Source organism: Myxocyprinus asiaticus, chromosome 47, assembly GCF_019703515.2.
Source record: "Myxocyprinus asiaticus isolate MX2 ecotype Aquarium Trade chromosome 47, UBuf_Myxa_2, whole genome shotgun sequence".
NCBI lineage: Eukaryota > Metazoa > Chordata > Actinopteri > Cypriniformes > Catostomidae > Myxocyprinus > Myxocyprinus asiaticus.
In genome coordinates, this window is record NC_059390.1 from 13,903,327 (window position 1) to 13,920,598 (window position 17,272).

The 17,272-nt window shown below is 38.0% G+C and overlaps 2 protein-coding genes across 5 annotated transcripts; one reads left to right on the top strand and one right to left on the bottom strand.

Annotated features, from left to right (window-relative positions):
- Positions 1-332: 332 nt before the first annotated feature.
- Positions 333-11,349, bottom strand: LOC127436911 (PR domain zinc finger protein 4-like). Of its 4 annotated transcripts, XM_051691429.1 has the most exons (12): positions 10,577-10,874; positions 10,321-10,377; positions 10,109-10,224; positions 9,816-10,004; positions 5,810-6,574; positions 5,479-5,628; positions 5,247-5,365; positions 4,262-4,347; positions 4,013-4,140; positions 3,497-3,922; positions 2,193-2,361; positions 333-1,833 (listed from the first exon to the last, which is right to left on the bottom strand). In XM_051691429.1, the coding sequence occupies exons 3-12, from the start codon at positions 10,221-10,223 to the stop codon at positions 1,533-1,535; spliced, it is 2,448 nt and encodes an 815-aa protein (XP_051547389.1). In that variant the 5' UTR covers position 10,224; positions 10,321-10,377; positions 10,577-10,874; the 3' UTR covers positions 333-1,532. The 4 variants fall into 4 exon arrangements, with proteins under 4 accessions (XP_051547389.1, XP_051547390.1, XP_051547391.1 ...); XM_051691430.1 differs by lacking the exon at positions 10,321-10,377; XM_051691431.1 differs by lacking the exon at positions 10,577-10,874 and having other exon boundaries at positions 10,321-10,387.
- A 112-nt stretch (positions 11,350-11,461) lies between these two features.
- Positions 11,462-17,158, top strand: LOC127436917 (26S proteasome regulatory subunit 7-like). The gene is made up of 12 exons (XM_051691437.1): positions 11,462-11,618; positions 11,852-11,889; positions 12,001-12,082; positions 13,089-13,188; positions 13,332-13,463; positions 13,573-13,645; positions 15,390-15,485; positions 15,736-15,900; positions 15,994-16,081; positions 16,250-16,452; positions 16,637-16,733; positions 16,884-17,158. Exons 1-12 carry the CDS (start codon positions 11,549-11,551, stop codon positions 17,039-17,041), a joined length of 1,302 nt encoding a protein of 433 aa, XP_051547397.1. The 5' UTR covers positions 11,462-11,548; the 3' UTR covers positions 17,042-17,158.
- The last annotated feature ends 114 nt before the right edge of the window (positions 17,159-17,272 follow it).

The window sequence follows — 17,272 nt, forward strand, 5'->3', positions numbered from 1 at the left end:
CTTCAAAATTACCAGTAAAAATCCTGTGTGCAGAAAAACTGCTTTTTCATTTTCATGAGGTTTTGTGCAAGTTGCTGTCAGACTTGCAGCTCCATTATACATCTTTTGTGAATTTTATACATTTATTTCAATTATATAGGTTTAATGACAAAAAGTGCAATGCATACTAACGGTTGTCATTTTGCATGTATATTCAGAGTATTTATTTTACAAAATAAATACAGAGATTTAAGTGCACGGAACAGGCATGGCTGCAGTGAACAAAGGATTTAAACATACACTGAAAAAATAAAGCAGCACTGTGGATGTAAACAAATACTGAATGACACTTTTTTCTTTTGAATGTTCCTTGTTCACTTATAATATTAGTAAAGATTTTTGCATAAAAAACTATCATATATTTGTATAAGATGATCATTTCCCCCCTTCATCCTGACTCTCTGTCAGAAACGCTCTGTTTTGGTGTTGCTTCTCCTTTAAGACTTGAAAGTAAACGCCCACTGTTATGATTGGCTCTCTACTCTTGACTGACCTGCTCTCTCCTCTTGCCATCTCACTGCTCATCGCTACTGGGCAGGGCAGGATGAATATGGGTATTGATATGCATTTAAAGAAAGAGGATGTTTTATTTTATTTTGATAGTAAAATTGAACATAAAGCATGGTATATTATACATTTATTGTTGATTTATTGAAATTTGTGTATTTATAAATGTAAATGGTCATTACAGAAACCAAATTTCACACACTTCAAAATAGAAATAAATTATTTGAATACATTAGCAGGAGTAAAAAATACAAAAGCGAAAAAGAGTATTAACTTTTATAAAGCCTTGATTATCCCCTTTTGAATCTTAATTTTATATGCATTGTATATACTGTATAATTTATAGCCTGATGTTTTCTATACACTTTCTATACACTCTCTCAGTTGGTTTGACTGTCATGTTGTACTGATTAAAGCAATAAATAAATAAAATAAAATAGAAAACTACTGGGCGGGGCTACGGAAGTAATAAGGTAAAGTTGGCGTTGATGTGTTTTTGTGGAGGCGGTCTGATGCAAATGTCTGCCACAGTGTGACATCACAATGGAGGAAGTAGAGAATAAGCCGTTTTGGTAGCTTGGTTCCAACAAATGCTCTTTTTGCAGTGAGGAAGTTTTGAGTTCTGAAACTAACAGTATGTTTTTATGGTACAATGACCTCTTGTATGTCAAAAGATCAAGGAAAATTTGATTCCTCATATCATGACCCCTTAAAGTAAAAAAGGCAGTATTTTTCGTTAATTTTTTACAAACAATTTGCCATTTCAACAGTGACACGAGTTAAAACCTTTAATGCATAATTTTCCTTATTTTAATATAATTACATTTCTGTGATCTGTTGGCCTGTTGACACATGGATACAATGATTTGGCAAAAGGAATTAAAGGCTGATGGCAGAACAAAAACAAAAAAAGAGAGCAAAAGAGACAGATAAATAAATAGGCTAAACAAAGGTTTAAATTCATCCTATTACATTCCAGGGTAAAGTTACAGCATTTTATCTGAAGAATATGCTGGATTGATCTGTCCTTCAGCCTCACTCTCTTCTTCCTCGTCCTCATCCTCCTCATCTTCGTCATCTTCTCCATCTCCCTGCGCTGCCCCTCGACCGGTTTTAGGACCCTTGCAGATTTTGAGGTGGCGTGTTAGATGGTATTTAGTGAGAAATGCCTTGTTGCACTTTTCACAGATGAAGTCCCGTTTCCCTTCGTGAGAGTTTAAGTGTTTTTTGAGATGGTCAGTCTTCAAGAACTGTTTGTCACACTTTGGGCAGGTTATCTGGCGGTCTCTGGAATAGGGAAATGATAAGCAAGAAAATGCTAAACAACAAATAAACAAAATAACACGCAAAGAAAAAGAATATATATATATATATATATATATATATATATATGTGTGTGTGTACTGTAGATAAAGATATGCACAATAAAGTATTATGAAAGTATTGTATTAAGAAAGTAAATAGGGTCCATTTTGATTTCATGTGTTGACTTAAAGCACATTGTAATTTAAAACGAGGCTTAATCTAGCATCTTTTCTTTAATTAAACATCATTTAACTATTCAATTAAATCTGCATGTTTTTAACTCACAAAAAAACTGTACAAAATAAAAAAAACAAAGGGATTTGAATGAAACACGGCCTTACAATGAATGTGAATACATGTGCTGTTTGAGGTCTTGTTTCCGAACAAACATCTTGTCACAATGGTCACACTTAATGTTCTTGGCACCTGTGTGTATAACCATATGAGATTCCACGTGTGCTTTCTGAGTAAAAGACTTCCCACATACTGTACATCTGAAGTTCTTCTGACCTGCAGAAAAAAAACACACATAAATAGTTCACAACAGTAACAATGACAGAATATTTCCATGGCCAATAAAACAGAGCTTATTGGATTAAATTCACAGACCACTTCTATATGGCATATAACACAAATCAAAGAGAAACTATAAATAAGAAAATAAAAACGCTGGGACGATTGTATCATGAATGTTAGACTATGATGTTATCGGTTAATATATTTTCTGGCCTAAGTGACGTCAGCTGAAAAGGAAAGGTGTTGAGCCAAGTTAAAGGGATAGATAACCCAAAAATGAAATCACACTCATGCCATCCCAGATGTGTTTGACTGTTTTTCATCTGCAGAACACAAACAAAGATTTTCAGAAAAATATCTCAGCTCTGTAGGTCCATACAATGTAAGTGGCCAGAACTTTGAAGCTCAAAATAAGCACATAAAGGTAGCATAAAAGTAATCCATATGACTCCAGTGGTTAAATCTCTATCTTCAGAAGCAATAAGATAGGTGTGAGTGAGAAACAAATCAATATTTAAGTCCTTTTTACAATAAATCTCCACTTATACTTTCACTTCCATATTATTCTTCTTTTGTTTTTTGGCGGTCGCCACCTACTGGTCAGGGCTGGTCAAAGGTGGAGATTTATATTAAAAAAGGAAATATTGATCTTTTTCTCACCCACACCTATCATATTGCTTCAGAAGACATGGATTAAACCACTGGAGTCATATGAATTACTTTTATGCTGCCTTTATGTGCTTTTTGGAGCTTTAAAGTTCTGGCCACCACTCGCTTGCATTAAATGGACCAACAGAGCTGAAATTTTCTTTCATGTGTTCAGCAGAAGAAAGAAAGTCATACACATCTGGGATGGCATGAGGGGGAGTAAATGATGAATGAATGTGCATTTTTGAGTGAACTATTCTATCCCTTTAATATATTTTGATAAAAGATTAAGTAGAAAAACATTTTGTCCCCTTTGGAATAACATAAATCATCTTCAATAATACCAAGAACTTACAGCATATTAAGAAAGTAGTAAGGTCCATTTTAATTTCATGTTGACTTTAAATACTATTAAGCAACTGGTCCAGTCCTTTAAAAATGCTTCATATGCAAACAATGGTTATCTATGACACTCATTTACCTGTGTGAATTCTCAGGTGCTTTCTTAGATTGCTGGGATCACTAAACGCTTTGCTGCAGTAGCTGCACTTGTGTGGTCTCATGCCCATGTGGCCCATGAAATGCACATTTAGCTTAGTGGACGTGGTGAACGCCCTTGTGCACATGCTGCATTTAAACTTCCTCTCCCGACCGTGAGTGTGCCCATTGCTGCTCGAATGTTCATTCACATCTAAGTGGCACTGCCATTGTGGAGAGGAGGTGGATCTGGATGGCTCATTGCTCATCTTGTCCTGTGACTGGGATTGTCTATGGGCGGAGTGAGAAGGGTGGTCTTGGGTGGGGCTATGCCTTTGGGTGTGGCTGGTGAGGTGAGATTTAAACTCTGTGAAAGAGGCACAGTCTTTTCCACAGTCACAGATCTGGCCCTCTGGCACTCTGGGTACACCTGGAGAGATAGTGGCAGCAGATATTCAACTCAATTCCAACTCTGAAAATTTCTGGGTTTGAAATGGTTAAAGGGGGTCCATCATCATACCTAGTTGTCTGCTGTATTCCCTACTGTAATAGAACAACAGCTCCTGATCAGGTAGAATCTCTCTGGATGTGCAGAAATAAAGCTTTCCTTTGTCAATATATGCCACCAGATTCTGCTCCTCTGTAGTCCTGCAAATTGATTAGATTTTTAGTACCTGATGCTTTTTATAAAAAGCATGACATATTTACTAGTCAAACATTTTCTGATTTAATTGAGAATACCAGGGAAAAATAAGCATGGTTGTATTACCTTGCTTTCTGTACAAACATCATCCAGTTGCACTCATGCTCATCTGTCGTCACGATGCAGAACTCTTGGATATCATTGTGGAACATCTACATTAAATTAAGGAAACAGCGACCTATTAAAGCCATTCTAAGGATTACAACACAACATGTGTCAGCGTAATGGTGAATAAACTGTGTGTTAAATTACTCTATTTATCTGAGATATCTTTAAATATCAGAATGTATGAAATCTGTATGGTCAAACTTAAAGGGGATAGTTCACCCAAAAATGAAACTATTTCTTAATTTACCCTCATGTCTTTCCAAACTATTATAACTTAGTCCTAAACCACTAGAGTTTCTCTCATAGCGCTCTTGAACACGTAATGGACGTCGAGATTTTTACTGAAAATTACTTCAGGTTCAGGTTGTTTCTCACCAAAAAGACTTCAGTATGCCTTCAGAAGACTTGAAATATGATGCAGTAGTCACATGGACTATTTTTATGATACTTCTGGGTCCTTTTTAAAGTGAGGCACTATCCACTATCACCCTTTTATCTTTATTTTATTTTTTCTGTACAAGAAAGAAAGTCATACGGGTTTGGAAAGTAAATTATAAAATAATTTTTAAATTTGGGTGAACTATTCCTTTAAATATGAAGTGTGTAATTTCCGCACTAGTAGTGCAACCAAACAAAATTGCAAAAATAAACATTGTTTTCAAAATTGCCTTCCCAATACGCCCCTGTCTGACATTGATCAAACAAACAGATAGTCCCGCCCCCAACTCACCCCATTGGCTAAGTCAGTGTTGTTGTGTCTCATGAGACAGGTCGCTCAAAGCAAACAGAGGAATTTTCACAGCAGCAGAGTTTAGAGTTTTCAAGAAAATTAACCTATGAATGCCTTGCTTATAGTTATCGCTGCATATTGGAATAGGAGAAAGTATTTTAACGCTGAAAAATTTACACACTTAAGCTTTAAATCTGGACATGTGACAATAACCTTCCATATCTGAGGGGTGTCCTTGTCAGGCCAGTCTGTAAGTTCTACACTGCTACAGTGCTGTCCAACCATAGGCCCAAAGCAGGTCCGGGAGGTTATGGTCTCTCTAGCAAACACACCTACCGAGAAAAAATTTGTTAAGTAGTGTTCATATACTGAAGGCATTTCACCAGCTGACTAATGAAGCCACTGGAGTCATATAGATTCCAGTGGTACAGTAGGCTACACTTACCAATAGGCTCATCAGCTACAGAAATACGGAGGCACAGAGGGCGGGGCAATGAGAGGCGGGCTCTGCTCTGAATGGGCGTGTCTGGTATGAATGTAACAGGCCCGTGCTCAGGGCAGTCGGAGGGATATGACCGCTCACACAAAGTGCACCCTTGAAGGCAATAAAATCCATGAAACTGGACCAAAATACATTACATTGATGGGAGTCACAAAACATGTAATTGAAAATGTCAACTGAAAAATATTACTCTGTTTGACTCTCTGCACTAACTGGTCAATCATGTTGGTTGGTATGATTAAGACCCAACTCAAATTAAACATTCATAACTTACAAGTGTTGAAGGCAGTGGCCATGTTTTCCTTATTGGTGGTTGAATTTTCTAGTTGCAATGTAGAGTTTACCAGCACCAGACTGTTGTCTGGTCCTAGAGACACCTCTGCAGTGATAGATGATACGTTGACAGGTTCCAATCCCATACCTGAAGGTCCATGTATAGTTACAGGTTCTAACTGAGCCTGTGGGGGCATGGCCCCTGTAAGCACCACACTAACCACCCCAGAGTTCATTTCTCCAGTGGAGTGCAAGGCTTCACCCAGAGTCCCTGGACCACCGGCCCCTGTAGTGTTCGTTCCTACTCTGCCACCCATATGTTCCTGTTCCATCACCACAGGCAGCTCCAGCCCCGCTCCATGCAGGGGCATAACCCCTCCTGAAGAGTCCATGTCGGCCAAGCCCTCATGAGGCTGAGGTCTGGTGCCAAGCTGCTGCTGAGTCTCTGCCACCACCACACCCTCCATGGTGGCCAAGTCCTCTTCCATTCCATCAGGTGACATGGGACTGCTCACACGTGATTCCATGGTTAGTCCAGTGGTGTCAAGCTGTACCTCTTGAGAGCCACCCTGGTGGAGATCAGGCTGGCCTCCTACCTGCCGGGAGTCTAAGGACACCAGGTCTTGTTCTAGGGGGCCACCTGGGCCACTGTATGGGTCCAAGCCAGAGGGGTTGTTATTGGACACAGAAAGTGTTCCATCTATGTTAAGGCTGCTAGGATGGATGTACTGGGGTGGAGGACGATCTGCCAGATATGACAGAATACCTAAAGAAGAGGTTAGATTTAATGAATTCAGTTTATTAATGTGCTAACACACAGGTTAAATAGGTTTAACAGCAGGGTTTTCAACTTGGCATCCTTGGATGTGGGCAGTCTGTAGACTGATAAACATATAGAATAAGATATTTCTTTATTTCAAAATGTATTTCTAAATGTGGTTAAATTGTTCCATCGCTTTATTTAAAATGTATTGGCGAATTTAATCTGTTGATTTGACACATTCATTCAGTGCTATTAATTATATAAAAATGAAGTGTTCAAATAATTAACACCACCTTAAAAGTGCAATCAATATATTTTATCTCATTAAAAAAGTTTTATTACTAAAAAATTAATAGAAAGTTTTAAACCTATTTATAAAATCATTACCATTCACATGAGATGAAGAGTTCAGTCATATCAGTAACATTAAAAAAAGCTGTTTTATTCTCTATGGAGAGGGTCTCCTCATGAGGGTTGCCATGTTAGGACCACATGACCAGCCGAATACTACTCGCTTAATCACAGTAAAAGCCCAGTTATTGGACTCTTTCACTCATGGATTGAATTAATCCTGGTTTACTGTGAATATTGAATTTCTACAATGGCGGCATCTGTAACTAAAAACGATTATGTTTTTGAATTATGCTGCAACCACACCACAAGGTGTCAGTATAACACCCTGTCTATACTGGGCGCGTCGGTTGACATGACGCAACGCACCACAACGGCTTGAGGCTGTCTTCACCAAAGTTAGGCCCTCCACCCATAGGGGGAGCCCTTTCCTTTGAGGCTCCCACAGTCACAAATGTCCAGTAGATTTTAGAGCTCCATGGTTTACACTGGACGCGTCGAAGCAAACGTTCTAAACCGTTTATTTGTCTTGTTGGCAGGAGTCGCACCAGCGCTTGCCATGCAAAATGGAACGGGATATCAATTTACTGTCTGCATGATGCGATGCGCCACACCGAACAGCTAGACAGCTTCACTGATTATAATGGGATATTTTTCCTTTTGATGCGACATAACATTTGCATCCAGTCAAGACGGGGTGTAAGTCTGAGATGACATGCACAAAAAATGACTGAGTGCAACTTCTCAGTCAGTCTCAGTAAGCAGTGGGCAGTAATCACAGCTCCAGCTACATGCAACGTGCAGCTGTACAGACACAAACCAACAGCTGATCAAAGACAGCTGGATGGAGCAGACCACAGGGGTCTTGAGACAGCGTCCTAAAAATGCTGTGTTTATAGCTAGAGACAGACGCAGAGAACCAGGGAAACGCGACGCCAACCACAGTGAGAGGCGTCAAAAGCATCCGTCTGACGCGTGTGCACAAACGTAATCCTGTGAGAACGTGTACCTCAGACACTGTAAAATTTATAGCTTTGGATGTCAGGCCAGGTGAAAGGCTTATGTTCAATAATATGGTAATAAACCAAACATTATATTGTCTTCTAAAGCCTTTTTTTTTCTTTTTTTTTTCTAATCAATGCTTTACTCGTCTGCCACATTAATGTCTTTGAACAATAATATTATTATTTTGTTACATTAATATGAATTAATATTATTATATTTATTACATATTATATTAATAATAATTATTATTATAAATATTAATATATTAATATTATTATTAGCCTAATTTATTTTTTTTATTTGTGGGTCTTTTTCAGCAAATAAATGATACATTGTGATAAATGGGCATATCATGAAATTAATTTGATTACAAATTTTAATCAGTTGACAGCCCAAGTCGAATTTCATTCAGTGATTTGGTTGGTTCTTTGGTGCATAAAACCATCATAAGACAAAAGTAAATCTCTCTTTGTCAGACAATGCAGTGGAGTGATTTAAAGCCTAGTTAACTGAGAAACTAGGTCAAGACTAGAACAGTATGATGTAAAAAAAAAAAATATATATATATATATATATATATATTATGGGGTCCTTGGGTCAGAAAAGGTCGCAAACCCCTGGTTTAAAGTACACTGGTGGCCAAAAGTTTGGAATAATGTACAGATTTTGCTCTTATGGAAATTTTTTTTTAACTTTTATTCACCAAAGTGGCATTCAACTGAATACAATGTATAGTCAGGACATTAATAATGTGAAAAATTACTATTACAGTTTGAAAAAAATATTCAGAACTTCTTAAACTACTTCAAAGAGTTCTCATCAAAAAATCCTCCATGTGCAACAATGACAGCTTTGCAGATCCTTGGCATTCTAGCTGTCAGTTTGTCCAGATACTCAGGTGACATTTCACCCCACGCTTCCTGTAGCACTTGCCAAAAATGTGGCTGTTTTGTCTGGCACTTCTCACACACCTTACAGTCTAGCTGATCCCACAAAAGCTCAATGGGGTTAAGATCCATAACACTCTTTTCCAATTATCTGTTGTCCAATATCTGTGTTTCTTTGCCTACTCTAACCTTTTCTTTTTGTTTTTCTGTTTCAAAAGTGGCTTTTTCTTTGCAATTCTTCCCATAAGGCCTGCACCCCTGAGTCTTCTCTTTACTGTTGTACATGAAACTGGTGTTGAGCGGGTAGAATTAAATGAAGCTGTCAGCTGAGGACATGTGAGGTGTCTATTTCTCAAACTAGAGACTCTGATGTACTCATCCTCTTGTTTAGTTGTACATTTGGCCTTCCACATCTCTTTCTGTCTTTGTTAGAGCCAGTTGTCGTTTGTCTTTGAAGACTGTAGTGTGCACCTTTATAGGAAATCTTCAGTTTTTTGGCAATTTCAAGCACTGTATAGCCTTCATTCCTCAAAACAATGATTGACTGACGAGTTTCTAGAGAAAGCTGTTTCTTTTTTGCCATTTTTGACCTAATATTGATCTTAAGGCATGCCAGTTTATTGCATACTGTGGCAACTCAAAAACAAACACAAAGTTAAGCTTCATTTAACGAACCAAATAGCTTTCAGCAGTGTCTGATATAATGGCAAGTGATTTTCTAGTACCAAATTAGCAATTTAGCATGATTATTCAAGCATAAGGTGTTGGACTGATAGCTGCTGGAAATGGGGCCTGTCTAGATTTGATCAAAAATGACTTTTTTCAAATAGTGATGGTGCTGTTTTTTACATCAGTAATGTCCTGACTATACTTTGTGATCAGTTGAATGCCACTTTGGTGAATTAAAGTACCAATTTCCTTCTGAAACAGCAAAATCAGTACATTATTCCAAACTTTTGGCCGCCAGTGCATATCGAGAAAAAAAAATTCCATAACATTACCTGGAAGGATGTGTCTGAAGTAGCTACTCTCCAGGTGTGGGTATGGAGGAGGCGGTAATGTATAATTTCTCTCTGGAAGGCCACACATTACACCTCTGTCCGCTAAAGGACCCATGGGCAGCATTAGGGACAAGGCGGAGGGAAGCGGCCCAAGTGAAGGACCCAAGCTGGGTATAGTGACTGGCATGCCTGAAATTAAAGCAAATCGTATTCTCTTTCCATTCAGTCAAGCTTCTCATACCATACAGAACAAATGTCATACCAATACATATGAAAGGTATTTATGTCCTGACCTGGAGTAGCGATGGGATTGTGGGTTGGGGATGTAGGAAGGCAGAGGTGACTTGCACTCACAGGGGTCACACTGAGCTGCTCCATGCCCACTGGGCTGAGGTTCATGTCGTTCATGCTGGATAAAAGAAATGTTATTGGATTCAAAGATCAACTCATATGCACTGGTGTCAGTGCAAACACAGTCATGTGCATGTAAGATGTGTTTGTTTACCTGACAGCACAGATCAGTTAAAGGGGTCATGACATGAGGAATCCAATTTTCCTTGATCTTTTAACATATAAGTATTTTAAAAAAAATAATAAAAAAAATAAGTTTCAGAACTTTAAACTTCCTCCTAACTGTAAAAAGAGCATTTGTTGAAACAAAGCTGCCAAAATGACTCGTCCTCTACTTCATCCACATTTTGATGTCACACTGTGGAAGACATTTGCATTTGACCACCTCAACACATCAACACCTACTTTACCTTATCACGTCAGATGTAGCGGTGAGCAGTGAGATGACAAGGAGAGAGCAGGTCAGTCAAGAGCAGAGCCAATCATAACAGTGGGCGTTTACTTTCAAGTCTTAAAGGAGAAGCAACACCAAAACAGAGCGTTTCTGACAGAGGGTCAGAACGAGGGTGGAAAATAATAATGGTTTACAAATATATCGCTGTTTTTTTATTTTATTATTATATTATTATTATTATTATTAAGTGTACCTCAAGGAACATATTAAAATAATATAAAAAGGCATGTCATGACCCCTTTCAGGCATTCATATGATGGATGCATTCTTAGATCTGGAAAAGGATTCAGACTTTTAGTTGTGGCTCACGACAATACTATTATAATTTTTTTATGGGTTAAGACATATAAAAAGCTATTTTAGCCACTGAGTTGAATTTCAGAGTCTAAGTATCACAGTTTTATTCAAAAATATAGACTTTATAGCTTCTAGTAAATGTAACAAATACCCAAGAAATGTCTAGTTAAACAAATTTCGACCAGAAAGAGTCAATAATGCAGCCAGGGTTTAAAAAACAAGCTGATGAGTTAGCACTGCTTGATGTCAACGCAAAATCAAAGGGATTGAATGTTATTGCAAATGCATGGAAGCGTAAATATTATATAAAGACAAAATAAATAATTTTCTTACATTATAGACTCATTACTATCCTTTCCGTAGAAGATTCATGATATGAAAACAATAACATGGCTAAAGGCAACAGTGGATAACTCAAAACGGGGTTATGTTTCAAACTAAGAGTCCCATAAAGTGTTCTGCCAATGCAGACGTATATGTTGCACATTTGTAACTTTTATTTTGAAATTACAGCTGGCGTTCCCTTATCCCTCTGAACCGGAAGCCTAAAGTGCAGTGGCTGCTCTTCTGAAAACCTGCTGTGTAATCTCGCCTCAACAATCACTAATTTATTTAAAGACATAATTCAGCCATGCCCGACTATTTAGGAGCCGAGCAACGCAAAGTAAAAGAGGAGGAAAAAGAAGACAAACCAATTCGAGGTATAATTTATAGGGACTTTCGTGTGTAATTTGTTAAAATAATTCGCAGGTATGTTAGCATTTGATGGCAGGCCGCACCGCAATTGCAATTTGTCAACAAAACGACAAAATGCTCTAACTTAATTTATTTAAACTATATTATCATTATGTTTAGACTTCATTTCAACTGTTATTTGTCAGTTGTTTGAGAAGACTCAAAACTGTGCCTGATCTTGATCTGTTTTATTTCTCAGCTTTGGATGAAGGAGACATTGCACTCCTGAAAACCTATGTGAGTATTCCTACTAAAGAATCCAGACAGTGTTTGTATGATGAGATACCTTTATTCTGTCTGCGTGAGAGTAGTTTGCAATTAATTGTTCTGTTATATGTTTGTGAACAGGGCCAAAGCACTTACTCCAGACAGATTAAACAAGTGGAAGATGATATTCAACAGCTCCTGAAAAAAATCAATGAGCTCACAGGTAAGTGCACTGTCATTGTGCATTTCAGACTATTTATTTGAAAGAAACTTTTTCTCATTTACTCAACCTAATGGCATCCCAGATGTGAATGACTTTCTTTCTTCTGCTGAACTCGAAGAATTTTAGAAAAAATATCTCCGCTCTGTTGGTCCATTTTAGTGCAAGTGAATGGTGGCCAGAACTTTGAAGCTCAAAGAAGCACATAAAGGCAGCTTAAAAGTAATCTATATGACAGTGGGTAAATCTATACCTTCACAAGTGATTTAATAGGTGTGGGTGAGAAATGGATCAATATTTAAGTCCTTTTTACTATAACTTTACGCTTTCAAACAGCCCTCCTCTGCATGTTCACAAGAGGACGAGTTGTGTTTCTGTGTTTTGGCAATTCGCATTCTTCGTGTATATTGCCACATATGGGGCAGGGAGGAGAAAGAAAAAAGGAGAGATTAAGAAAAATAATTAATAAATCATATATGCACAACAGTCCAGTAAGTGGCAATATGTACGAAGAATGCGAATCGCCAAAAAACAAAAGACTTGTCGTGAACACGCATAGGAGTGCTGGTTGAACTAAAAAAAATCTTTAAAGATTTATAGTAAAAATTGACTTGAATATTGATCTGTTTCTTACCTACACCTATCATATCACTTCAGAACACATGGACTTAACCACTGGCGTAGTATAGATTACTTTAATGCAGCCTTTATGTACTTTTTAGAGCTTCAAAGTTCTGACCACCATTCACTTGAATTGCATGGACCTACAGAGCTGAAATATTTTTCCAAAAACCTTTGCAGAAGAAAGTAAGGCATACGCATCCGGGATGGCAAGAGAGTGAGTAAATGATCAAAGAATTTTCATTTTTGAGTGAACTACCCCTTTAAAGGTGTGTGCGGAAATATTTTGTGGCTCACTATTTAGTAATCCAAATTATTGTGATAAACTAAAGGATATGTATATTTAGTCCTTTTATCCATGCACTGACCCATCTTTGTGGTTGTGCAGGTATTAAGGAATCTGATACAGGTTTGGCTCCTCCTGCATTATGGGACCTGGCGGCAGACAAACAGACTCTGCAGAGCGAACAGCCTTTGCAGGTGGCCAGGTATGATTATGAAACAGAGTACTAAAGAAAATAAACAAAATGCTTATGTAAATTTAAGAGACATCCACATTGGAATGTAAAAGTAAGCCATGATTGTTTATCTATAAGTGTTTATAATGTGTTTGTGTTGTTGTTGTTCATAGATGCACCAAGATAATCAATGCTGATTCTGAAGATACAAAGTATATCATTAATGTGAAACAGTTTGCCAAGTTTGTTGTAGACCTGAGTGATCAGGTCGCTCCAACTGACATTGAAGAAGGAATGAGGGTTGGGTAAGGAGGAAATGTTGGATCGGTCAAATCATATTCTAACTTAAGAAGCACCTAACAAACATCTTGCTCATATAACAATCTCACATTTTTTTTTTCCCCCTGTTAACAGTGTTGACAGGAATAAATATCAGATTCACATTCCACTACCACCCAAAATTGATCCTACCGTCACTATGATGCAGGTAAGAAGTGGCTCCAGCATCTTTGAAATGATCTTTTAACACATGTACAGTTGAAGTCAGAAGTTTACAAACACCTTAGCCAAATACATTTAAACTCAGTTTTTAACAATTCCTGACATTTAATCGTAGAAAACATTCTCTGTCTTAGGTCAGTTAGGATCACTACTTTATTTTAAGAATGTGAACTGTCAGAATAATAGTAGAGAGAATTATTTATTTCAGCTTTTATTTCTTTCATCACATTCCCAGTGGGTCAGAAGTTTATATACAATTTGTTAGTATTTGTTATCATTGCCTTTAAATTGTTTAACTTGGGTCAAACGTTTTGGGTAGCCTTCCACAAGCTGTCAGGTCTGTAGGCCTCCTTGCTCGCACACACTTTTTCAGTTCTGCCCACAACTTTCCTATCGGACTGAGGTCAGGACTTTGTGATGACCACTCCAATACCTTGACTTTGTTGTCCTTAAGCCATTTTGCCACAACTTTGGAGGTATGCTTGGGGTCATTGTTCATTTGGAAGACCTATTTGCGACCGAGCTTTAACTTCCTGGCTGATGTTTTGAGATGTTGCTTCAATATATCCACATAATTTTCCTTCCTCATGATGCCATCTATTTTGTGAAGTGCACCAGTCCCTCCTGCAGCAAAACACCCCCACAACATGATGCTGCCACCCCCATGCTTCACAGTTGGGATGGTGTTCTTTGGCTTCCAAGCCTCACCCTTTTTCCTCCAAACATAACGATGTTATGGCCAAACAGTTACATTTTTGTTTCATTAGATAAGAGGACATTTCTCCAAAAAGTATGATCTTTGTCCCCATGTGCACTTGCAAACTGTAGTCTGGGTTTTTTATGGTGGTTTTGGAGCAGTGGCTTCTTCCTTGCTGAGCAGCTTTTCAGGTAATGTCGATATAGGACTTGTTTTACTGTGCATATAGATACTTGTCTACCTGTTTCTTCCAGCATCTTCACAAGGTCCTTTGCTGTTGTTCTGGGATTGATTTTAACTTTTCGCACCAAACTATGTTCATGTCTAGGAGACAGAATGCGTCTCCTGCCTGAGCAGTATAATGGCTGCGTGGTCCCATGGTGTTTTTAAACTTGCATACTATTGTTTGTACAGATGAACGTGGTACCTTCAGGCATTTGGAAATTGCTCCCAAGGATGAACCAGACTTGTGGAGGTCCACAATTTCTTTCTGAGGTCTTGGCTGACTTCTTTTTATTTTCCCATGATGTCAAGCAGAGAGGCACTGAGTTTGAAGGTAGGCCTTAAAATACATCCACAGGTACACCTCCAATTCAGTACACCTCCTATCAGAAGCTAATTGACTAATTGTCTAAAGGCTTGACATCATTTTCTGGAATTTTCCAAGCTGCTTAAAGGCACAGTTAACTTGGTGTATGTAAAGTTCTGACCCACTGGAATTGTGATATAGTCAATTAAAAGTGAAACAATCTGTCTGTAAACAATTGTTGAAAAAATTACTCTTGTCATGCACAAAGTAGATGTCCTAAACGGCTTGCCAAAACTATAGTTTGCTAATATTAAATCTGTGGAGTGGTTAAAAAATTAGTTTTAATGACTTAAAACTCAGATGTATGTAATCTAAGACTTCAGCTGTACCTTTGCCTGCTCTAAATTAAATGCCTGTATTTGTAACTTCATAAAGATCATTGCAATGCAGTTGTACATAATTAAGGCCAAACCGCAGGAATAATTATGTTTTGTACATTAATAGGTGGAGGAGAAGCCTGATGTGACCTACTGTGATGTTGGAGGGTGCAAAGAGCAGATTGAGAAGCTCAGAGAAGTGGTTGAGACTCCTCTGCTACATGTAAGTCATAATTGCATCCCAATCTTCCTTATTAAGAGCAGGAGTTGGCAGTTATATTGTGAATATAATGAATGAATAATGCAATATATAATATTTAACTAATTTAGTATTGCTTTGAGTGCACTACTCACTGTTAGTGAACTACTTTACTATAAGAAGTGTTTTTGAATTAGGCTATTTGCAATATTAAATAAGTGCATTTAATTTCCCTCTTTATTTTTATTGTCAATCTTCATCTTCTTAATTTCAGCCAGAGCGCTTTGTTAACCTTGGTATTGAGCCTCCAAAGGGTGTGTTGCTGTTTGGGCCTCCCGGCACAGGGAAAACTCTGTGTGCCCGAGCTGTGGCTAACCGCACTGATGCCTGCTTCATCAGGGTCATTGGATCTGAGCTGGTTCAGAAGTATGTTGGAGAGGTGAGTGCCTTTATTCTCCAGTAGAAAGCTGATAAATACATCAAATTAAAGGTTTTACTGATTTAAGTGCTTCTTTTTATGTGCATAATTCAGGGTGCCAGGATGGTTCGTGAACTGTTCGAGATGGCGAGGACTAAGAAAGCCTGTCTGATCTTTTTTGATGAAATTGATGCCATTGGAGGTTGGTTTAATTTTTATATATATATATATATATATATATATATATATATATAACCTTAATATTGGCAACTTCTCTCCATCACTTTTGTTTGATCTCAGATTTAATTCCATTTAATCTTGATCTGTAAATTTCTCATTAAGTCTCTATGGTAACGCTGCCCTCTTGTAGGTGCTCGTTTTGATGATGGAGCTGGAGGAGATAATGAGGTGCAGAGAACTATGTTGGAGCTGATTAATCAGCTGGATGGATTTGATCCCAGAGGAAACATTAAAGTCCTGATGGCCACCAACAGACCAGACACCCTGGATCCTGCTCTGATGAGACCCGGCCGACTGGACAGAAAGATTGAGTTCAGCCTGCCTGACTTGGAGGTGAATTTTAGCCTCTAAATTATCGAGTAAAAAAGTGGTCAAAATACCATTAATATTGCCAAAACCTGCACCCCTTGTCTGACAATTTTGGATGTCAGATTGCTGCCATTCATTTGCAAAAGAGAGACCAGATCAGGTAACAGTACATTCTAGTATAATTATTATTTTTTGCAATTATTTCCAGGGGCGTACTCATATTTTCAAGATTCATGCCCGCTCTATGAGCGTGGAAAGAGAGATTCGCTTTGAGCTGCTAGCACGTCTCTGCCCCAACAGTACTGGTGAGTTCTTACCACCGTCAACATTAATCTTCCACTTAGGCTTAAGCAGGGCCTAATGTGGAGGCCTAAAGAAATGTTGATGTTTCAGGTGCTCATGCATCTTTAATTGCTATAGTTAACAGTGCTAATTGTGTTTTCTTTGCCCCTCAGGTGCTGAGATTCGCAGTGTGTGTACAGAGGCAGGAATGTTTGCCATCAGAGCTCGCAGAAAAATTGCCACAGAGAAAGACTTTCTGGAGGCTGTGAACAAGGTTATCAAATCCTACGCCAAGTTCAGCGCCACCCCTCGCTACATGACCTACAACTAAGTTGTTCCATATTTTAAATATCTGTGCAGTTGTTTTCTCCCCAAATGATTCTAGATGATTCTTGTGTATATCTTCTCACTTTTCTGTGACATTACTCAAATAAAAAATTATTATACATACAAGTCTACTACCTTTATACATTTAATTTTTCAGTCTTCAGGTTAGTTAAAAAAAATGTGAAAGATAACATGGAACCTTTTTCAGTTTACTTGAATAGTCCTGCACTGTGAC